Source organism: Mobula hypostoma, chromosome 2 (genome assembly GCF_963921235.1).
Source record: "Mobula hypostoma chromosome 2, sMobHyp1.1, whole genome shotgun sequence".
In the NCBI taxonomy this organism is placed as follows: domain Eukaryota; kingdom Metazoa; phylum Chordata; class Chondrichthyes; order Myliobatiformes; family Myliobatidae; genus Mobula; species Mobula hypostoma.
In genome coordinates this window covers 32,438,464-32,463,017 of record NC_086098.1, presented here as the reverse complement: position 1 = coordinate 32,463,017, position 24,554 = coordinate 32,438,464, and the positions used below count along the sequence as shown (strand labels likewise).

The following is a 24,554-nucleotide window of genomic DNA, read 5'->3' as shown; positions in this document are numbered from 1 at the left end:
AAAGATTTGAAATAGTGTGGTTATGTACATATGTGATCATTGCTGGCTATGCTTTGGAGATGTACAGCATATCACCAATTCCAATACAGCAAGTGCCAAAGCTGTTTTAGATGTGTTGTATATTCTAGCACATTGATATTTATTTATATGGCAAGCCTTGGTACAAAAAACCCCTTTGGTGTAAGTTCTAATTGGGGTAAAAGCTTCTTTAATATTCAAAACTACTGCTGTCTCATATTTGAAAAGTAAATTGGGGAAAATATGCTATGTAAATTGGCGACCTTGTGATTCTGTGCAAAAAGGAATACAGATAACTGTCCTCCATAATTATCTGCTAGTTAAAATAGAAGTTACAAATGAAACAGCTTCTGTAATTGAAAGCTGAGTTCAAGTGTGACATAATCTTCTGGTCTTCCCTTTTGCATTATATTTATCATGAAATAGACTTGGACAAATCACACTCAAACCTACCCACTTCTTTTGCTAGCACTTCAACCTGCACTATTTCTTCATGTAGACTTTTTGAGGCCCCTTGAATCAAAGGCTTCGTAGGGAGCACCATCACTGACATCTTGTAATACAGAAGAATCCCTGGGCCTCAGTTGGTGAACCCTGCCTGAGGATTTGATACATTTAAGAATAATTGAAATAGATGTGAACATTTTTTTAAAAAATCAAATAAAATTCAATACTTAATCATATTAAACTAATGGAAACAAAGATGAGTAAAAGAATTCACTCATCAGGTTTGGTGACTCCAACAAGATGAAGGTGGCTGTGCTGTTTGGTGTAAACTTGAATAACAGAAACAACTGCATGGTGAAGTGTGATGTCGTATGTCACAGCATTTGACCTCCAACTCAGTATCGACATTGTAATACTCAAGCATAGAAATCAGGAATAAGATAATCCAAGTGATGGTGTTCATTGGCATTCTCTCCTCAGTTATCAGCTAGGGAGCAGTATGATCTAGCCCTGTACTTCGACCGTACTTCACATTAACTTTGAATTACAATGGTTTTTATTGCTTCAGTTCCATCAAAAGCTGGTATTTGTACTATACCAGCTTTTGAGAGCAACATATTAAAACGTTTTGAGTAAAATTATTTGAATATTGGTGCTGTTTTTAAATGTAAGCCTTTTCATACTGTCTTTTACATTCTTAATATTCTGTAGGATTATTGTAAATGTTGCAATCATTTTGATTATTTTGGAAACATGCAGATAAATGGCTTATCTCAATGCAAACAAATATTTTTCACAAAAATAATAAAAGTCAAAGCTGAAAGACAGTCTGTTTTCATAAGATCCTTTCTGCATTCTAGAGGTAAAGATTTATACATAGAAAGTGCAATTATCTAACTCAGAACTTCCTAAAATACTATACAGCCTGAAGATTAATTCTGAAGTGCAGCTACTGATCACTTTGGAGCCGTGATTTTTTTTTATCACTGTGACCACTGCTGTGAGAAGTCCAACTAATTTATAAAGTAATATAAATAGCAAAATAGATAATTGATTGATTAGAAAGGCTGCTGTTTTGAGAGTGCCACGAAAATGTGTGGTACCTATAAATGCCCATAACCCAGACAGTTTACAACAGGCAGTTTGTTCTTTAGTGGCAAATTCAGTAGAGTGCAAGACCTATCTTTTACTCTAAAGAAGGACTTGCATGCTCAAATCCTTCCCCAAAAGAAAGTAAAGAAGATCTAGGAACACCTTTTTTAATTTTATTTTTTGAGGATATGGCCTTGCTGGCCTATAAATTGCCTTTAAAAAGTGGTGATTAGTCCCCACCTTGAATCACTACAATCCTACTGTTTAAGGGTCTCTCCCAATCCTACGAAGGAGGAATTCTAGGATTTAGATCAGTAATTATGAAGGTACAGTAATACCTATGAAATTTGAGGGAAATGTGTAGGTGATGGTGTCTTTGTGTTTCTGCTACCTTTGTCTTTGGACTTTGGAACTGGTTTGGGTACTATTGCTAGAGTACGTAGTTGAGCAATTGGTTACATCCAGATATTACACACTGCAGCCACTCTGTGTAGGAGACAGAGAAAATGAAATGTTTAGGATCTTGGAAGGGGTGCCAATTAAGTGAGGTGCTTTCCTTTAGGTATCATGAAATTTAGTGAATACCATTGGAGATGCAGTCATCTAGTCCAGAGCAGGGCTTCCCAACTTTGCTTATGCAATAGACCAATACCATTAAGCAAGGAGTCCATGGACCCCTGGCCTAGAAGGAATTCTGATTGAGAGCATTCTGTCACACTTCAAATTTAGTCTTTTAAGTGATAGAAAGATTTTGGAGTGTTAGGAAGTGATTGTTGTGGCAAGATTCTCAATATCTGATTACTATTGCTCACCAGGATGTTGATGATGGGGAACTCAATGAGGTATTGTCATTAAATGTCAAGAGCAGCTAGTTAAATTCTCTCACTTGTTGGAGATCGTCATTGCTTAACCAAAATAATGTGTCACTTCTTAGCCTACCATATGGAAACAGGCCATCTCGGCCCTTCTAGTCTGTGCTGAACTCTTACTCTCACCTAGTCCCACCGACCTGCACTCAGCCCATAACCCTCTATTCCTTTCCTGTCTATATAGCTGTCCAATTTAACTTTTAACGACAACATCGAACCTGCCTCAACCACTTCTGCTGGAAGCTCGTACCACACAGCTACCACTCTCTGAGTAAAGAAGTTCCCCCCTCATGTTACCCCTAAACTTTTGCCCTTTAACTCTCAACTCATGTCCTCTTGTTTGAATCTCCCCCACTCTCAATGGAAAAAGCCTATCCACATCAACTCTATCTATCCCCCTTATAATTTTAAATACCTCTATCAAATCCCCCCTCAACCTTCTACGTTCCAAACAGTAAAGACCCAACTTGTTCAACCTTTCTCTGTAACTCAGGTGATGAAACCCAGGTAACATTCTAGTAAACCTTCTCTGTACTCTCTCTATTTTGTTGACATCTTTCCTATAATTTGGTGACCAAAACTGTACACAATACTCCAAATTTGGCCTCACCAATGCCTTGTACAATTTCAACATTACATCCCAACTCCTATACTCAATGCTCTGATTTATAAAGGTCAGCATACCAAAAGCTTTCTTCACCACCCTATCCACATGAGATTCCACCAGGGAACTATGCACCATTATTCCTAGATCCCTCTGTTCTACTGCACTCTTCAATGCCCTACCATTTACCATGTATGCACCAAAATGTAGCACCTCCCATTTATCAGCCCACTCTTCTAACTGGCCTAAGCCTCTCTGCAAGCTTTGAAAACCTACTTCATTATCCACAACTCCATCTATCTTAGTATCATCCGCATACATACTCATCCAATTTACCACCCCATCATCAGATTATTAATTTATATGACAAATAACATTGGACCCAGTACAGATCCCTGAGGCACACCACTAGTCACTGGCCTCCAATCTGACAAACAGTTGTCCACCACTACTCTCTGGCGTTTCCCAACCAGCCACTGCTACACATAAATGTTATCTAGATCAGGCAGTATGTATATATTGACCACTTTATTTACTGAAAAAATAACAAATGGAATTGAAATTTATGCAATCATTGGTGAACATCTCAATTTTTGACCTGATGATAAGAATAAAGTCATTCAGAAGTAACTAGAAAGTTGATTGGCTTTGCGGTTCTGCCTTGAGGAACTTCTGCAGTGATGTCTTGGGACAGGGAGGAATGATCTCCAAAAACCATGATTAATTTTCTGTTTTAGAGTCACAACCCCAAACATTGAAGTATTTTTTGATGTCCCTTGATTTTAGTTTTATTCAGACTCTTTCATTCCACACTGAGTTTACAAGATTGGTAAAAATGGTGGTAGTACAAAGATTGTAAGGTGTGCAGTATAAAGTGTAGGGGATTGTTCGGGGTAGAATCAATATTTGGGGATAAGCTTGCCCTAGCAACTCAATGGTCTAACTTGTGTGTTGACAATACGTTAATCAAGGGTAGTCTATTATTGGAGGAGTTTCAGTCAAGTAGATAGGTTGGCAGGTATGGATCTGCAATAAAATTGTAAGTGCTGAAAGGTAGGGTTCATGGGATTATCAAGAAAACAATAGTTGGTAAAAGCAGGAACTAGGAAATGGCCATTGACATGAAAGGAGGTGTCTGGGGACTAGAAGACATGTACTTAATGGGGTCCTGGGTACATTAGTGTCCTGGATTAGATCCCTGGATTATCAAGGCAAGTCTACCCCCGAACATTGATCCTTTCCCATCCCTGCCTAACAACATATTAATCTGCAATTTTCACTAAATCGATTAATTTTGATATACATCTCCCTCCTTACAATCCCATCTCTACCATGACCTCCTGGCACCAGACCTTCTCCCAAACTTAATGTGGTATCAAGCAAGAGGGGTACTCTCAAAGTCAAGCAGAATGGGCCTTGCAGGCACAGTGGAAATTTATTTCTGCAGACATGGCTCAATGACTGCCGGAACAATGTATGCACCACTGAACATTACAAACAGGATTTCATCATGTGCCACAGTTGGATAATCAACGTCAAGGGTAGGTAAAAAGAGCTTTCAAACAGGATGGTGATCGAGATTTTAAAGGCAGAGCTTCGCGGCAGTTTCTCTGAGTTGAGGAGCGACCATTCAGCAAGAGGCAGTGCGTAGAAACAGCAACCTTTCAGTCAGGTCCGTGTTCAACATTTAAAAAGTAGAGCTTCACGGCAGTTTTATGGGAAGGGAAACCGGGACGTGGTTGAAAGATTATAGCTGGGAGCTTAATGTCCAAAGATAAATTTTGCATCAAAAGGATAGCCAGGAAAGCAGAGAGGGGAGGCTTGCTCTGTTGGTAAAAAAACTGAAAGCAAATAATTAGGAAGAGGTGACATGGAGTCAGGTGTTGAATTATTGTGGATAGGGCTAAGGATCCGTAAGAGTAAAAAGACCCTGATGTGAGTTCTATACAGGCCCCCAAATTATAATGGGAGATAGAAACTGCAAGGGCAATGTTACAATAGTCATGGGGGACTTCAATATTGGGAAAATCAGCTTGGTTCGGGATTCTAGAGGGGAATTTCTAGAGAACCTACAAGATGGCTTTTTAGAACAACTGGTGGTTGAGCCCACTAGGGGATCAGCTATTCTGGATTGGGCATTGTGCAGTGAACCAAAATTGAGAAAGCTTGGAGATAGTGCGAGAGGGAGGATAGGCAGGTGATAGAGAAGGGATGTGCTCAGACCAATGGTTTGAGATGTGCCTATTTTAATGCAAAGAGTATTATGAACAAAGCAGATGAGCTTAGAGCATGGATCAGTACTTGGAGCTATGATGTTGTGGCCATTACAGACACTTGGATAGCTCAGGGGCAGGATTGGTTACTTCAAGTGCCAGGCTTTAGATGTTTCAGAAAGGACAGGGAGGGAGGCAAAAGAGGTGGGGGTGTGGCACTGCTAATCAGAGATAATGTCACGGCTGCAGAAAAGGAGGAAGTTATGGAGGGATTGAGTACGGAGTCTCTGTGGGTGGAAGTTAGGAACAGGAATGGAAATAACTCTACTAAGTGTTTTTTATAGACCGCCCAATGGTAACAGGGACATCAAAGAGCAGATAGGGAAACAGATTCTGGAAAGGTGTAATAATAACAGGGTTGTTATGATGGGAGCTTTTAATTTCCCAAATATCAATTGGCATCTCCCTAGAGTGAGGGGTTTAGATGGGGTGGAGTTTGTTAGGCATGTTCAGGAAGGTTCTTGACACAATATGTAGATAAGCCTACAAACTGTACTTGATCTGGTATTGGGAAATGAACCTGGTCAGGTGTCAGGTCTCTCAGTGGGAGAGCATTTTGGAGATAGTGATCACAATTCCATCTCCTTTACCATAGCATTGGAAAGGGATAGGAACAGATAAGTTAGGAAAGCGTTTAATTGGAGTAAGGGGAAATATGAGGCTATCAGGCAGGAACTTGGAAACATAAATTGGAAACAGATGTTCTCAGGGAAATGTACAGAAAAAATGCGGCAAATGTTCAGGGGATGTTTGCGTGGAGTTCTGCATAAGTACGTTCCAATGAGACAGGGAAAGGATGGTGGGGTACAGGAACCGTGGTGTACAAAGGCTGTTGTAAATCTAGTCAAGAAGAAAAGAAGAGCTTACGAAAGGTTCAAAAAACTAGGTAATGATAGAGATCTAGAGGATTATAAGGCCAGCAGGAAGGAGCTTAAGCATGAAATTAGGAGAGCCAGAAGGGGCCATGAGAAGGCCTTGGCGAACAGGATTAAGGAAACCCCCAAGGCATTCTGCAAGTCTGTGAAGAGCAAGAGGATAAGAGTAGAGAGAATAGGACCAATCAAATGTGACAGTGGAAAAATGTGTATGGAACCAGAGGAGATAGCAGAGGTACTTAATGAGTACTTTGTTTCAGTATTCACTACGAAAAAGGATCTTGGCAATTATAGGGATGACTTACAGTGGACTGAAAAGCTTGAGCATGTAGATATTAAGGAAGAGGATATGCTGGAGCTTTTAGAAAGCATCAAGTTGGATAAGTCACCGGGTCCAGACGAGATGTACCCCAGGCTATTGTAGGAGGAGAGGGAGGAGATTACTGAGCCTCTGGCGATGATCTTTGCATCATCAATGGGGACTGGAGAGGTTCCGGAGGATTGGAGAGTTGTGTAGACATAGCCCAGGAAATTATGGACCACTGAGATTTACTTCAGTGGTTGGTAAGTTGATGGAAAAGATCCTGAGAGGCAGGATTTATGAACATTTCGAGGGGCATAATATGATTAGGAATAGTCAGCATGGCTTTGTCAAAGGCAGGTCGTGCCTTACGAGCCTGACTGAATTTTTTTGAGAATGTGACTAAATGCATTGATTAGGGTAGAGCCATAGATGTAGTGTATATGGATTTCAGCAAGGTATTTGATAAGGTACCCCATGCAAGGCTTATTGAGAAAGTAAGGAGGAATGGGATCCAAGGGGACATTGCTTTGCTTTGTTGATACAGAACTGCCTTGCCCACAGAAGGAAAAGAGTGGTTGTAGACAGGTCATATTATGTATGGAGGTCGATGACCAGTGGTTTGCCTCAGGGATCTGTTCTGGGACCCCTACACTTTGTGATTTTTATAGATGACCTGGATGAGGAAGTGGAAGGATGGGTTAGTAAATTTGCTGATGACTAAGGTTGGGGGTGTTGTGGATAGTATGGAAGGCTGTCAGAGGTTACAGTGGGATATTGATAAGATGCAAAACTGGGCTGAGAAGTGGCAGATGGAGTTCAACCCCGATAAGCGTGAGGTGGTTCATTTTGGTAGGTCAAACATGATGACAGAAAATAGTATTAATGGTAAGGCTCTTGGCAGTGTGGAGGACCAGAGGGATATTAGGTCCATAGGACACTCAAAGCTGCTGCGCAGGTTGACTCTGTGGTTAAGAAGGTATACGGTGCATTGGCCTTCATCAATCATGGGATTGAGTTTAAGAGCCGAGACGTAATGTTGCAGCTATATAGGACCCTGGTCAGACCCCACTTGGAGTACTGTGCTCAGTTCTGGTCACCTCACTACAGGAAGGACGTGGAAACCATAGAAAGGGTGCAGAGGAGATTTACAAGGATGTTGCCTTAAGGGGAGCATACCTTACGAGAAATAGGTTGAGTGAACTCGGCCTTTTCTCCTTGGAGCAACGGAGAATGAGAGGTAACCTGATAGAGGTGTACAAGATGATGAGAAGCATTGATTGTGTGGATAGTCAGAGGCTTTTTCCTAGGGCTGAAATAGCTAGCACGAGAGGGTACAGTTTTAAGGTGCTTGGAAGTAGGTACAGAAGAGATGTCAGGGGTAAGTTGTTTTTTTTTATGCAGACACTGCTGAGAGCGTGGAATGGGCTTCCGGTGACGGTGGTGGAGGTGGAAATAATAGGGTCTTTTAAGAAACTCCTGGATAGGTACATGGAGCTTAGGAAAATAGAGGGCTATGGGTAACGCTAGGTAATTTCTAAGGTAAGGACATATTCGGCACAGCTTTGTGGGCCAAAGGGCCTGTATTGTGCTGTCAGTTTTCTATGTTTCTATGATTAGAGAACCTCAGTATTGCAGTAGAGTAAAGGAAATTTCAGAGGCATGAGAGATTAATTGGAAAAGAACACTCACAGGAATGATGGCAGAGCAGCAATGGCTTGAATTTCTGGAAGCAATTTGGAAGGCATAGGAGATATATATCCCAAAGAGGAAGAAGTATCCTGAAGGAAAGATGACACAACCAAGGCTAACAAGAGAATCAAAGCCAACATAAAAGCCAAAGAGAGGGCATGTACACTTTGTAATAGAGCAAAAATTAATAGGAAGTTAGAGGCTTGGGAAGCTTTTAAAAACCAACAGAAGGCAACTTAAAAAAGTCATACAGAAGGTAAAGATGGAATACTTAAGTAAGCTAGCCAATAATATTAAAGAAGATACCAAAAGTTTCTTCAGATACATATAGTGTAAAAGAGAGGTGAGAGTGGATATTGGACCACTGGAAAACAATGCTCGAGGTAGCAATGGGGGACAAGTAAATGGTGGATGAACTGATAGAGTATTTTGCATCAGATTTCAGTGTGGAACAGACTAGCAGGATGGTGGAAGTTCCACGTGTCAGGGGTCATGAAGTGTGTGATGTTACCATTATCATAGAGAAGAAATGTTGGAAGGTGGACAAGTCAACTGGACCAGTTGGTGTACGTGCTAGAGTTCTGAAGGGGGTGGCTGAAGAGATTGTAGAGGTATTGGTAATGACCTTTCAAGAATCACAAGATTCTGGAAGGGTTTCAGAAGACAGGAACATTGCAAATGTCATTCCACTCTTAAGAAGGGAGAGAGGCAGAAGAAAGGAAATTATAGGCCAGTTAATCTGACCTCAGTGGTTGGTAAGATATTGGAGTTGATTATTAAGGATGAGTTTCAGGGTACTTGGAGGCACATGATAAAATAGGTTGTGGTCAGCATAGTTTCCTCAAGGAAAAATCTTTTCTGACAACTCTGTTGGAATTCTTTGAAGAAATAACAAGCAGGATAGACAAAGGAAAATTGGTTGATGTTCTGTGTTTTCAGAAGGCCTTTGACAAGGTGCCATACATGAGGTTGCTTAACAAGCTATTACAGGAAAGATTCCAGCATAGATAAAGCAGTGGCTGATTGGCAGGAGGTAAAGAGTGGGAATAAAGGGATCCTTTTCTGACTGGCTGCTGTTGGCAAGTGGTTTCCACAGGGGTTTGTATTGGGACCGATTCTTTATACGTTGTATGTCAATAATTTGGATGATGGAATTGATGGCTTTGTTGCAAAGTTTGCATGTGATACAAAGATAGATGAAGGGGCAGGTAGTTTTGAGGAAGTAGCGAGGCTACAGAAGGACTTAGTTAGATTAGGAAAATGAGTAAAGAAGTGGCAGATGGAATGTAGTGCCGGGAAGTGTATGGTCATGCACTTTGGTAGAAGAAATGAAAGTTTTAACTATTTTCTAAATATAGAGAAAATAGAACAGACTGAGGCAGAAAGAGACTTGGAAGTCCTTTGCAGGATTCCCCAAAGGTTAATTTGCAGGTTGTGTCTGAGGTGAGGAAGGCAAATGCAGTGTTAGCATTCACTTCAAAAAGCAAGGAGATTTTATAAAGCACTGGTGAGGTCTCACTTGGAGTATTGTGAGCAGTTTTAGACCCCTTATCTTTGAAAGGATGTGCTGAAGCTGGAGAGGATTCAAAGGAGGTTCGTGAAAGTGATTCTCTGATTGAATAGTTTGTCATATGAAGAGTGTTTAATGCCTCTGGGCCTACATTCACTAGAATTCAGAAGACTGAGGGGTGACCTCAATGAAACCTGTCAAATGGTAGAATGGATGTGGAGAGGATGTTTCCTATGTTGGGAGAGTCTAGGACCAGAGGACACAGCCTCAGAAAAGAGGGGCATCCTTTTAGAATGGAAATGGATGATCAATTTTTATTAGCCAGAGAGTGGTGAATCTGTGGAATTCTTTGTCACAGGCTGCTGTGAAGGCCAAGTCTTTATGTATATTTAAGGCAGAGGTCGATAGCTTCTTGGTTAGTCAGGGCATGAAGGGACACGGGGAGAAGGCAGGAGATTGGAATGGATCAGTCATGATAAAATGGTGGAGCAAACTTGATGGGCCAAATGGCATAATTCTGCTCCTATAATTTATGGTCTTGTACATTATTGCACATTTCTGGGAACATTTGTGGGTTTGTGCATCAAATGCAGACAAACCAGAATAAAAATTATTCTCTGCACAAGTCACATGAAATTTAATTGCAATTGAAATGCATTGAGCAGAAATAATGTGGCACCATGTGATCAAATGACTCCAAGTAAACAGACAATAAGGAAACATAAAATAGTCTCCAGCCTCTTCAGTAAGTAAGGGGTATTCTTTGCCTGTGGAGGTAACGTGGTAACAATTTCATGCAAACAACCAAGATAAATTTATACTCCAAATGCTTTTACATTATGGAATAATCCTAAACCATGTGATGTATATAAAGGCCTTTATAAATACATCTAACAACTGAAGAGAATTGTTCTTTTTTTTCCTCAGTCTTTCTTCAGTCTTTATTCAGAGAGAAGCTGGAATGGAAAACTACCTACCATATGGAGTGGTTGAGGCTAAAAGCTTAGAAAAGAAAAGTAGACTAAGTACAGGAGAGTTGAGAGAGAATCCAGATACTGAGATGAAATAGTTGGCATAAGAGGAATTGAGTTTAGTGTTATATTCTAATATTTAATAGTTTATGAAAAATGAAATTGTATTTGTAGGGTTCTCAGTAAAATTAACTGTAATGTTAACTGCTAATTATAAAATGGCTTCTCCGAAGTGTAATAATGAAATGGCTTCTTTGCAATGTTAACTAAGAGGTAATGTTCTCTGTAGCTGAAATGTTTGGGTTATAGTTATAGATAACAGAGGAACTAACCAATGGAAGCTATGTTATTCTATCTGTATGTGTGGGAACCTGGGTGAGTGCGCGGGTTTTTTGGGAGGAGAACTGAAGAGGAAGGACGTGCTGGACGTGCTCTGGTCGACCGCCATGGTTGGTCCCAGGTGGCGGGTCGAGGAGGTTGGCGGAGATCGAATGGTGGAACGAAGAGAAGACCCTGTTAATTGAGCTCTAACAGTTGTGCATGAAGTGGTTGAACTCTGATAGGTTTGGCACCTTTTACTTTCCTTTTATATTGTATCGCTATTAATTACATAGTTCCAGTAAGATTTATAAAGTGTAATCTGTAAATCGTACATTGTGTGCTGTCTGATATTTGATGTGTGAGTTTGTACCAGGTGGCATTACACAGCAACTATGCAGAGACGGTTTGGCGGGCGGACAGGGTTTCCCCTAGATAAACACGAGCCAATAGCCCTGTGCGTTACATTTTTAATGAACAATGTTCAATATTTTAATAACAAAATGGAATTGGTAAATTTGCTTATTGTCACATGCAACTAGACGGTGAAAAACTAGTCTTACATACCGTCTGTGCATTTCATTAGAAGTGCATTTACGTATTTCATGGGAAAAACAACAGAATAAAGTGTTTCTGTTCCAGAGCAGGCAGAAAAAAAGGAAGGCCATAAAGAGGTAGATTGTGAGATAAAGAGTCCATCTTATCATATTAGGAAATCATTCAATAGTCTTATAACAGTGGAATTAGAATCTGCCTAGTGGAATAGAATGAAAGCTGCTGGTGGTACATGCTTTCAGTCTTCTGTATCTTCTGCTTATATGAGGGGAGAGAAGACAGAATGTCCGGGATGGGAGGGGTCTTTGATTATGTTGGTAATTTTATCTGTGTGGGTCTGATATCTGTAATGTGCCGAGCTATATCCACAACTCAACAGTTTCTTGTGGTTACAATTGTCATACCAAGTTGTGATGCATCTATATAGGATTTCTATGGCACTTTGATAAAAATTGGTTAGGGTCAAAGGGGACATGCCAAATTCCTTTAGCCTCTTAAGGAGGCAGAAGCACATATGAGCTTTATTGGCTGCGGTGTCTACCTGGTTAGACTGGGATAGGCTACTGGAGATAATCAGACTTAAAAACTTGAAGCTTTCAACTGTCTCAAATTTAACACCACTGATACAAGCAGTAACATCTGTACTGACCTCCTTCCTGAAGTCAATAATCAGCTCTTTTGTTTTGCTGACATTGGTGGAAAGGTTGTTGGTTATGACACCATGTCACTAGGCTCTCTTTCTCCTTCCTGTACTCCTATTCATTGTTGTTTGAGTTAAGAGTCCACTACAATGGTAACATCTGCAAACTTGTAGATGGAATTAGAGCAGAACCTGGCCACACAGTTTTAAGACTATAGTGAGGAGAGTAAGGGACTGAGAATACAGCCTTGTAGGACACCTGTGTTGAGAATAATCATGGTGGAGGTGTTGCTGCCCATCCTTACTGATTGCAGACTGTTGGTCAGGAAGTAAAGGATCCAGCACAGATTTGCTTTTAGAGTTATATATTCTATGTTATTCTGAGCAATGACAAACACTGCAAGTCATAATTTATATAGGAACACGGATACAAAAAGGAGTACCAGTCTGATTCTGGAAGGTTACAGTGGTGTGAAGGAATAGGACTTGTAAACTATAAGTAAGATTTTGAATTTATTTCTAGAAGTAAAAGGTTTCCTAAAATACTATGTAAAGCGTTATAGATTTTAGCAATATCTTCATATCTTAGATGGAATATTGACTTCGTTTCTAATAGAATGATAGATAGAAGAAAGCCTGTGATGTGCCTGAGCCTTAGAAAATCAAGCATAATTTACCAAGTTGCTTTCCCTTATTCAGTGTGTTTTTGGATACACGTGAATCACCATACATCCAGTCTTTGATCCAATTATTTGCCCTTTGTTTTGAAGTAGTCACCTTAAATAAAGAAACAAATTTCTATTAGATGTTTTCACAAGAGGCAGACATTACTTGAGCTTGAGAAGCATATTTTTTGTATGAATCACAAAAAAATTTTGTCCATCCATCAGACTAGAGAAAGATGAAATCTTCAAAAATTGCACAACACTTAAATTTGATATTCCTTTTTGTAATAGTAAAATAAATTAAAAGAAAAATATGCTTTATTCTGTCTTTACTGAAATAGCAATAACTGATTTGTAAAAACTGCCAGACTTCCAGTCCTTCACCATTATGAGCATGACTGATATTAACCCTAACTCTTGGCTCTTTGTTACTTAATCCTCTTTACATACGAGTTGTTACATTTCTTCTCACTCCACATCACTGATCTTGCCTAGTAAGTTTCTTGCCAGGATATTAAAAATAGCTTCTAAAAATGTACGTACTGTAAACATACTGCATGCCTTTTACAAATATAAGAATAAAATTTGCCCAATACTCACCCAATTTTTCCACAGCTTCAACACATACACTTGGATACATCCCCTTTGTGTAGGTGGCACAGATTATATACATTCCAGTCTTTACCAATATAAGACCCCTTTCATTCTGTTCAAAACAAACAGTAAAACTTATTAAACTGTTTGGTTCATTGCAATGCATTACTTTTCAATTAACAAAAAAAAACTGCTGATACATGGTTTGAATAAAAGACTCAAAATGTATGAAAATCAGATTTGACACTCCCTTTATAAAATGCAAGTAAAAATAAATTAAAAGAAAATCATACTTTAGACCAATAAAGCAGCTTATAAAACTTTAGCAACTTATCTATGCCTGAAATATTTCTTATTCAGATCTATACTAACAGTTCAAACAGTTTCATGAACTAACAATTTATATTCCTCAAAGAGGGTTTGGTGCATAGTTTAAAACACATAAATGAAGTGAACAGAAATGGATTAATTTTAGATTGAGAAAATTCTCATCTTACATATTTGCTGTATATTGAATCCTTATCTGCTCTGACACATATGTAGTTTATATTCTTAAAGAAGAGGCCATATTCTCGAATGATGTCTGGTTGCTTGAAAGCATTCCAGAAGGCTTGAATTTCCTCTGTATCCAACTGACAAAAAAAAAAGTCCTTCATGTTATTGGAAATCTTTATTTTATTTGTCAGACATTCTATGGTTTGTTACAGGTAAGGCTAACTTCACTATAACACAACAAGTAACTGAATATTTCTGTCAGACCTTGAAACAATTTGACTGATGAAAGGACACTTGTCTAAAATAATTCTTTCTTGTTCTACATATGCTCTCTCTAGATTAATATTTCTAGATTTATATTGCAAAAACTCTTTACTAATCAGTATATCCACCGCAGCTTTGAATTTTCTTTCATCTGTTCCGGTGCTCAGTTTGAGTTTCACTAACTCAACACTTCCTTACACCCTGAGTGGAAACATGGACAAAGCCGCTGAATTTCAGAGATGAGGTAAGAGTGATTGCCCTTAACATCAAGACAACATTTACCCAAATGTGGCATCAAGGATAAAACTGAAGTCACTGGACATCAGATTTCCCCATAATCAATATCCTAGGAGTTACAATTGATCAGTGACTCACTTGGATCGGTCAGATAAGTAGTGCGATTATAATAACATCATGAGCTGGATATCCTGCAATGAGTGATTTCTCAAATCTTTTTCACCAAGGGACGTCATGAATTTAATGAGTGTAATAGAATAACCTCCCATTATCTAGATGAGCGCATTTTTAACAATGCTCAGAACTTAAAGCCATTCAGGACAAGACAGACTAATGAGTTGGTAACTCATAGAACACTTTAAACATGAGATCTGTTCACCACCAGAATAACGTGGATACAGTATGTACTATCTACAAAAGGTGCTGCAGTTACTGACTTAAAACTACTCAAACAGTGTCTTTGAAAAAAACCCTTAACATTTCAATTTATAGACTGTAGCCTATTGGTAAAACTCGGTGTCCTATTCCCACTGGGAGAAATAAAGAATTTTTCCAAGTGCCTCCATACCAGTACTTTCTCTTCTCATAGGAATTGAAAAAAAATCCACTCTCACCTGTCTCTGGTAAAATTGAGAGATTTATTTTCTTGAACCTTATAACATACATTCTGATCTATTATCCACAGTGTTGAAATCATCATCTACTATTGTAAAGAATTCAAAATGCTTACTTTGAATCCTATGGAGGCTGTCATCACAGAGAGATTTTTCTGTTCTATGATTGCACAGTCCTGAACATGAGTTGTTGCTAAAAGGGACTGAGTTAACAAATTGTGGTACTCGCCCATTTTTAATTTATCCTGAGAAAACAAAGTAACATTATATCATATTTCAAAATCCAAGACAAAAGTTACTTTAATCTAAATTATCTTCATGCTAAATTTGTATTTTTGTCATCGTTGGCTCTGGCATTGATAGATTAGAACTTTAGCACTTTTTTCCACAAAATAATATTGTAACCAACCAACCAATTGCACAAACACCAAGTTAAAATCATCCCAATAAAGATAAACCCTGCATCCAACATAAAACTATTACTGCTACGCAAGCAGTAATATTAAATCAATCCAATATTTGTAAGTCCTCCCCTACCAACATTTAAGAAGTCATTACAGGTCAGAAGCGGAAATGGGGTGGCTCTATCAATGCCAAAATATTGAGAGCAAGATGGAGCACTTTGTAAAAGGTATCTAATTTCCTTACCCCAAATTTTGCCCCATGGCTTTACTGGGATCAGGAATATGATTCAATTCTCATAAATTGCTTTATAGTGTGGAACAATGCTTAAGAATTTCAACATAATCCACTCTGAAAGCTACAATCATGCATTTGATTTCAACCTATGTGGATGTACTCTGTGGTTGCAATATGTATGATTCAAAAACTGCATTGCAGTAGGCCAGCAAGACTACAGCCAAGAGGGACAAGAACAAGTGGAAGTAAATGTTGGTCATTACTGATCAAAACACAATTTAAAGAGGACAAGTAATCTGCTTACAAGGATTACAGATGAGATAGAGAAGAGGGTAATAAAAAGAGGCCATTGATCATATTGTTAAAGAGAGCATCGTAACTGAGAATGACTGATATGTTGGGAAGATTATCAAATAAACCTATGTGGATTATACAAACATTTGTATTAAAAAAAGTACATAAAACTAGGGGTAATCATACTAATATACTGAACTCCAAACAGTTCAAGGGACCAAAAAGAGTAAATTTATCAGCTCTACTTCTATGGCAAGAATAGAGAGGTATTTTGATTTCCCTATTTTAAATGAGAGGCAGTCAGTGTAAAAAAGATAGAAGATAAGAGAATTTCTAAACTGTATTCAGTAGAATTTCTTCAGCCAGTATGCATCAAGTCTAACAAAAAGGGGCATGGGTTGTAGATGAGTGATGATCATATGACAGAAGGGAGGGCCTATTGAAAATTTAATTTTAGTGAATGCTATTGGGCAGGTGGAAGGAACATCAGAGGGAGAACACTTTCGAGTAAAAGATTACAATTCAGTTAAATTTATCAAAGTTATTAAAAAGAAAAAAGTAGGAGAAAATACATTAAATTTGGATAACTATACTAGACAGAGAAATTAAATTGCAAAAGTGCTTGGAAACAGCTACACAAAATTTAATCATTCTCAGAGTAACAGGAAGCATTCAAGATTCAAGGAATTCATGGCAAACATGACCTTAGAAAGAAATAGGGCAGAACTGATAAATCTAGATCACCCAATGATGCATAAAAAATCCAGTCAAAACAGAAAAGGGAGGTTATCTGTGAGATCAAGAGCTAAAGCAGAATCTTTTAAAGTGCATAAAAGCATAAGAGTTTAAAAAAGCAGAGAAGATATGAAAAACTACTGCCAAGTATATTTAAAGAAGAGGCAAAGGTATAAGAACAGGGTAACTAACAAAAAAAAACATATGAGGAACCAGAAAGGTATCCCAGGAATGTTTTATATAAGTTGCAGTTGGGTAACTCTACTTCTGACTGCCACAGACAGCTTCTAGGATTTTAAGCAGTAACTTCTCCACCTTCAGCAAAGTCTTATGTCCGCAATCACTTCCATCCCTAAAGAAAACCCCAAGGCATTCTACAAGTGTGCGAAGAGCAAGAGGATAAGACGTGAAAGAATAGGACCTATCAAGTGTAACAGTGGAAAAGTATATATGGAACTGGAGGAAATAGCAGAGGTACTTAATGAATACTTTACTTCAGTATTCACTGTGGAAAAGGATCTTGGTGATTGTAGTGATGACTTGCAGCAGACTGAAAAGCTTGAGCATGTAGATATTAAGGAAGAGGATGTGCTGGAGCTTTTGGAAAGCATCAAGTTAGATAAGTCACCGGGACCAATTGAGATGTATCCCAGGCTACTGTGGGAGGCGAGCGAGGAGATTGCTGAGCCTCTGGCGATGATCTTTGCATCATCAATAGGGACGGGAAAGGTTCCAGAGGATTGGAGGGTTGCGCATGTTGTTTCTTTATTCAAGAAAGGGAGTAGAGATAGCTCAGGAATTTATAGACCAGTGAGTCTTAACTCAGTGGTTGGTAAGTTGATGGAGAAGATCCTGAGAAGCAGGATTTATGAACATTTGGGGAGACATCATATGATTAGCAATAGTCAGCATGGCTTTGTCAAAGGCAGGTCATGCCTTACGAGCCTGATTGAATTTTTTGAGGATGCGACTAAACACATTGATGAAGGAAGAGCATTAGATGTAGTGTATATGGATTTCAGCAAGGCATTTGATAAGGTACCCCATGCAAGGCTTATTGAGAAAGTAAGGAAGAATGGGATCCAAGGGGACATTGCTTTGTGGATCCAGAACTGCCTTGCCCACAGAAAGCAAAGAGTGGTTGTAGACGAGTCATATTCTGCATGGAGGTCGGTCACCAGTGGAGTACCTCACGGATCTGTTCTGGGACGCTTACCCTTTGTGATTTTTATAAGTAACTTGGATGAGGAAGTGGAGGGATGGGTTAATAAGTTTGCTGATGACACAAAGGTTGGAGGTGTTATGGATAGTGTGGAGGGCTGTCAGAGGTTACAGCGGGACATTGATAGAATGCAAAACTGGGTTGAGAAATGGCAGATGGAGTTCAACCCAGATAAATGTGAAGTGGTTCATTTTGGTAGGTCAAATATGATGGCAGAATATAGTATTACTGGTAAGATTCTTGGCAGTGACTCAGATCTGACTCAGATCAGAGGGATCTTGGGGTCCGAGTCCATAGGACGCTCAAAGCAGCCGCGCAGGTTGACTCTGTGGTTAAGAAGGCGTATGGCGTATTGGCATTCATCAATCGTGGAATTGAATTTAGGAGCCAAGAGGTAATGTTGCAGCTATATAGGACCCTGGTCAGACCCCACTTGGAGTACTGTGCTCAGTTCTGGTCGCCTCACTACAGGAAGGATGTGGAAGCTATAGAAAGGGTGCAGAGGAGATTTACATGGATGTTGCCGGATTGGGGAGCATGCCTTATGAGAACAGGTTGAGTGAACTCGTCCTTTTCTCCTTGGAGCGACAGAGGATGAAAGGTGATTTGATAGAGGTGTACAAGATGATGAGAGGCATTGATCGTGTGGATAGTCAGAGGCTTTTTCCCAGGGCTGAAGTGGTTGCCACAAGAGGACGCAGGTTTAAGGTGCTGGGGAGTAGGTACAGAAATGTCAGAGGTAAGTTTTTTACTCAGAGAGTGGTGAGTGCGTGGAATGGGCTGCCGGCAACGGTGGTAGAGGTGGATATGATAGGGTCTTTTAAAAGACTTTTGGATAGGTACATGAAGCTTAGAAAAGTAGAGGGCTATAGGTAAGCCTAGTAATTTCTAAGATAGGGAGATGTTCAGCACAACTTAGTGGGCTGAAGGGCCTGTATTGTGCTGTAGGTTTTCTATGTTTCTATGTTAAAGGATTTTCAAACATCTGGGTGCCTCTACCCACAGCTGCCTTGTCTCTCAGACCTAGATTTTTCTCTTTGCCTCTTCTTTCTTTTTCAAAGCAAAACCTTTGACTAAGCTGCAAATTATATATAGCCCTTCATAATGCTGAATTAAATTGTGATTTAAGAAAACTTTCCCTAACATGCGTTTAGTACAGCAGATAGTACCAATCAGTCACTTTGCTGATGTGTTTTCAGCCAAAAAATATTGGCAATAATTCTTCCACCATACTTACATTTTGAGCCCACGCATCCAATTTTGCCCGAGCCCAGTCTGCTGCTCAAAACTTAGGCCTGCTGAAGGGTTTTGGCCCAAAACGTCAACTGCACTTTTTTCCATAGATGCTGCCTGGCCTTCTGAGTTCCTCCAGCATTTTGTGTGTGTTGCTCAAAGCTCTTGAAGCTACTTTTAAATGTCTCTGATGATCAGGTTTTTAATTAAGATTCATAATTTATAAAAATTAACTAAAATACCAAAAAAAAATCACAAACCTGTATTTCTTTTCAATCAAGACACTACATAAAGTAATGGGACTGTGCAACACATGCTGAAAATCCCTGTTGTTGTCTATCCGAGGTTTGTACTGAGTATAGAGACAGAACAGGCAATTGGGTCTGCTAGTATCCACCCTTGGGCTCACTTCTGACTTCCCGCAAAGGAATTGCGCTGCATGGAAGCTGGGACATTACCAGCAGCCAGCAATTTTCTACAAAACCACTGCTCCGAGAGCAACATTATCTGGGCTGTTGATGACATACATGCCAAGGAGATACTCTGGCAAATTGGCAAGAAAATAGTTATAAAGGCTGGAGAGCTTTGGAAGTTGATCATTTGGTTTTGGAGGCTATTGAGTTGAGTAATAATACCTTGTGCTTTGTACTCAATTCAATAGCTAAGGAATCAATTCACAGATCGTTGGAAGATAATAAAAGAAAAGCTGTTGGATGGGTGAAAGATGGTAAAAGAGCTGTGGAATAAAGTTTTTAGGAAAGTTAGTCTGTTCATCTTTCATGCAATAAAACAAATAGTTCAAGCTATAGTTACAAAAGTAGTGAGTTAGGCAAAAATATATATTGCAGGATGTACTGTGTTAGTATTGGGAAAGCAATCCAGGTAGGGGAAGTTTGGGGTACAATTCAGAAAATGGAGGGGGGAGGAGTTAGAAAACTGGTTACATTACTGGTTTTGCATAGTGGGGAAAAGGTTGCAGTTACTGACTCTGAAAAAGCAGAATTATTATGAAAAATGTGTGTCAGTGTACATATAAGTATAGAGAAACAGTTTTGGCAAGTAATCCTCAGATTGTTCCAATTCCTTCTTAGATGTTGAATTTATATTATCTGGACTCAAAATGGCTATTAATGGCACTGGTCAGACATCACCTGGGAAAGATGATATTTGTTATAATATGTTTACATGGTTACCAGATTCCAAACTTACATTGGCTTTGAAATTCTTTCATACAATATGGGTTGAAGGGCAATTTCCAGCTTCCTGAAAATTCGTGGTCATTATCCCTATATTGAAATCTGATAAGCATCAATCAGATCCTTCCAGTTATAGACCAATTTCGCTAACTTCACATGTACATACAGCAAGATAATGGAATGAATAGTAATAGCAAGGCTTTCTCATTTTGTGGAAAGTAGTGGGAAATTAGTTATTATACCAATCTGGATTTCTTAAAGGGAGAATGACCATGAACTCAGTGTTAAGTGTGGAATCTGATACTTGTAAGGCCGAAGTTAGCGGGGGTTTAAATTTCTATTGCAAAGACTCAGACATGCTCCTGGTCTCAGAGGCAGCAAAACACATTATTTTGCTGGAGCCGACAGTGCCGTGGGAGGCTCAACTGGAGGAGGGCCATGAAAGGAAGCTTGACAGATACGAGGAACTAGTCAGCAACAGTTGGAGGCTGTGATGGAAAGCAAAGTGCATACCCATTGAAGTGGGTTGCCAGGGCTTCACAGGGGAGTCTTCGCAGAGCCCTTGGCGCATTGAGCATCGCTGGTACAAGGAGGCAGAGAGCCATCAGCAACATTACCGAGGCAGCAGAGAAAGGCTCAAGATAGCTCTGGATGGGGACCTGCAGCACGTGGTACCAGAACACAAGTCATGGTTTGATTAACCATGGTTGAGTTGCCTGGGTGAGGGTGTCTGATGCTGAAAGTCTCGAAACACCCGATGACCCCAGGTTACATCGCTGATGGTGTGTTCAGAGCATCATGAGTTGTATTCTTCAACATTGGTTTTTCTAAGAGGAACATTACACCCACAATTGATTTCAAGTTATGTGGTAAATCTCTTAGAGAAGAGTCAGTGGTGAAGTTTCTAGCTATGTGGATGGACACAAGATGCATGTGAATAATAATTCACATGAAGTGTGAAAAAGCCCTTAATGTGCTCAGGTGCGTAGTTGAGTATAATTGGGGTGCAAGTTGGAGGTCACTTAAACCAATGTATATTGCTTTAATCAGATCTGTCTTTGATTTATGGATGTGATGCTTATGGGTCAGCTTCACCAGTGATCTTAAAGTCCCGAGATCAGGGGTTCCCAATTAATAGGAGGGATCTATGGCATAAAGAAGAGTTTGGGAACCCCTTCAAGTTCAAACATTGAAATTACTGGTAGAAATGGGTGAAGTACCTTAACATCTACACAGGGTACAGTTAGCAATGGCTTATTGGGTTAATGTAAGAGAACATAAAGTTGGTTATCTAATATTGGCAACACATTCATAAGGTCCTAGTTTTGGGTGGATGGGAGATAAATGGGCACAAAACCTTGGGTTGTTTAATATGGAACACAATCCCAGTGTACTCCTTTCTGTACATCAGTAGAACAGGAATTTCAATAATACTGTATATGCAAGGCAGATATTATGGCTTCTTGCATTTCTACACAGATGGCTCAGAAGTTTCAGTGACAGGTCATTCAGGTGTTTCTGTTTATGTTTCAAAGTTTCAGGTGACTATTAAGAAAAGATTGTCAGACAAAGTAGCAGTATTAACTTTTATGTTTTTTAACTCCAAAACATAAAAGTAATCAAAAGAAAAACATGGAACTGGGAATAATGTGTCTACTTCTCTATTTTTAGTGAGGCGTGGACTTATGACATGGTGCTGTGGTGATGCATGCCATTCATGCACTTCTACATATACCTCAAAATGAATTATATGTAAATAACAAAGAATGCTTAATCAAACAATAAATTTACAATATTACTGAAATAGTAAATACACAATACCCTGCTTAGCTATAAACTCCAACTCAATACAGAATGCACCTGAACTCAAATATGTAATATATTGCTTTCTAGTCATCTTATATACACAGTATACTATATAATACGACCACTAAGTACGCATCCACAGCATAGTCAATTTTGAATTGTCTCATTCAAACCTAAAGATTTAATTGCTGTGGAAGATTTCTTACTCCTGTGGGATAATGTCTTTCTTGACAAGGAGAAGATGTCACTCTGCTTGGTAGATGAGACTTGTGGCTGTGTAACAATCTCAGATTCCGGGGCTTCCTCTGTGGTGGCTGTAAGAGTTGACTTTGGTACTGCAGGAAGAGGCTCCGACAGCTGCTTTGCTTTGTTTTCTAAGAATTAACTCTGCTCTCCTTAACTGATTAATGTGTTGTCTCCAGATGATATCAGGCACAATCTCCACTGCGTAGGAGAATGGTCTAGTTCTGACCATCTTTCCAAGTACCCAGTTTAGATCATCTCTGTAGTCCCCCGCCAGGATTGCTTGTTCAGGAGTGAAACATTAAACCTCTTTAATTGAAGAGCCCTTTGAATGAAAAATCCTACAAAGATAATATATTCGGACAGTACATCACGGGTAAAGGCCTCCCAACCATTGAGCATATCTACATGAAATGCTGTCCTAGGAAAATAGCATCCATCAGAGATCCCCAAATGCTTTTCTCGCGGCTACCATCAGGTAGAAGGTACAACAGCCTCAGGACTCATATCACCAGGTTCAAGAACAGTTACTACCCTTTAGGGACTCTTTACCTCATTATCTCATGTTCTCATTATTTATTGCTATCTACTGTATTTTCATTTGCACAGTCATATGCTGCTCTCTGGTTGATCTTTCATTTATCCTGTTATAGTTACTATTCTATAGATTTGATGAGTATGCCCAGAAAAAAAATGCATCTCTGGGTTGTATATGTACTTTAATAACAAAATTTACTTTGAACTTTGAATTGGTCTCAGCTATTTGTCCTGCATATTCCTTCTTAGTTGGATATCTGCAGGCTTCAGTTCAGTATCTTTGAGATACCATTTAAACTCATTTTGTGGAATAACTGAAAGAACAGAGCCAATACCCAATTCCATTTAAATTAATTTGCCATTCACTTCTGGTGTAAGTCATATTACTTGTCTGTTAGTGTTCACATTGTAAATCGTAAGGCTCAGATTTTTAATCAAAAGCATGCAGATTAGTGCTCTTGTGGCGACCCACTTTCTAGCACACATGAACCGGCTCACAACAGTGTGCGCAGGCAGAGGGCTGGCCCCAGAAAGGGCGCCAGGCCATCTTCACCAGCAGGGGGAAAATCCCGCGCGCGGAAAGGGTCTGGGAATATGCATTCCCCACAGCAGTCCCGCCCCAGGGAGGGCGGGAACGGGAAGGCTTTAAAGCAGGCCGCGAAGTTTGAATAAATCTCTTTCATCGCAACTCTAACTCACCGACTCCGTGTGGGTATTCTAGCGCTGTGTGTAGCACACCGCTACAATTGGTGACCCTGACGGCCCAAACGATATTTGGACCAGAGATGACCGACGCCGCATCTGTTCACGCAGTTTCGTTAAAACTGCCAAGCTTTTGGACTCTGAGACCTCGTCTGTGGTTCGAACAAGCAGAAGCTCAATTCCACATTCGGCAGATAACCTCTGAGTCCACTCGTTACTACTACGTGCTGAGCTCCCTCGACCAAGAGACTGCTGCACAAGTTGAGGAGTTTATACAGTCGCCCCCGGAGGACGGCAAATACACAGCATTCAAAGCCCTGCTCATAAGGACTTTCGGACTCTCACGGTGCGAACGAGCACACCACTTAATGCACCTGGATGGTTTGGGAGACGGGCCGCCGTCAGCATTAATGAACGAGATGCTGGCCCTGGCGGAAGGACACAAACCCTGCCTCATGTTTGAGCAGGCGTTCCTAGAGCAATTGCCCGAGGACATATGCCTGCAGCTGTACGACGCAGATTTCAGCAACCCCCGGGAGGTGGCGGCCCAGGCAGATGTGCTGTGGAATGCTAGGAAAGAGAGAGGGGCGTCCGTCGCACAGATCACCAAGCCGCGTGCCCAATGAAAGACCAGACCAGGCCCGGCAGCAGAGCCTACAAAACCCGGCGACGGGAGTGAGGAGCCCAACGAACAATGGTGCTTCTACCACCAGCGGTGGGGCACAGAGGCCCGCCGCTGCAGACCACCCTGCAAATTCCCGGGAAACGCCAGGGCCAGCCGCCGCTGATGGCTACGGCAGCTGGCCATCTGGATAGCCTCCTATACGTCTGGGACAAGCAGTCGGGACGCCGCTTTTTGGTCGACACTGGAGCGGAGATCAGCGTCTTACCTCCAACGAGTTACGACACCCGC

General features: G+C 40.1%; 1 protein-coding gene across 4 annotated transcripts in view; it reads right to left on the bottom strand.

Annotated features, from left to right (window-relative positions):
- Window positions 1-24,554, bottom strand: part of pfn4 (profilin family member 4) — a 40,778-nt gene that overhangs the window by 246 nt on the left and 15,978 nt on the right. For 2 of the 4 annotated variants that reach the window (XM_063035126.1, XM_063035139.1), the window contains exons 2-5: window positions 15,151-15,279; window positions 13,922-14,056; window positions 13,431-13,536; window positions 11,015-12,942 (exon numbers count right to left, since the gene is read on the bottom strand). In XM_063035126.1, the coding sequence (XP_062891196.1) occupies window positions 12,914-12,942; window positions 13,431-13,536; window positions 13,922-14,056; window positions 15,151-15,279 (399 nt within the window). In that variant the 3' untranslated portion in view covers window positions 11,015-12,913. Of the gene's footprint in view, window positions 1-10,432; window positions 10,449-11,014; window positions 12,943-13,430; window positions 13,537-13,921; window positions 14,057-15,150; window positions 15,280-24,554 lie in introns of those variants that run through there. The other 2 variants (XR_010016313.1, XR_010016311.1) reach the window with 2 other exon arrangements.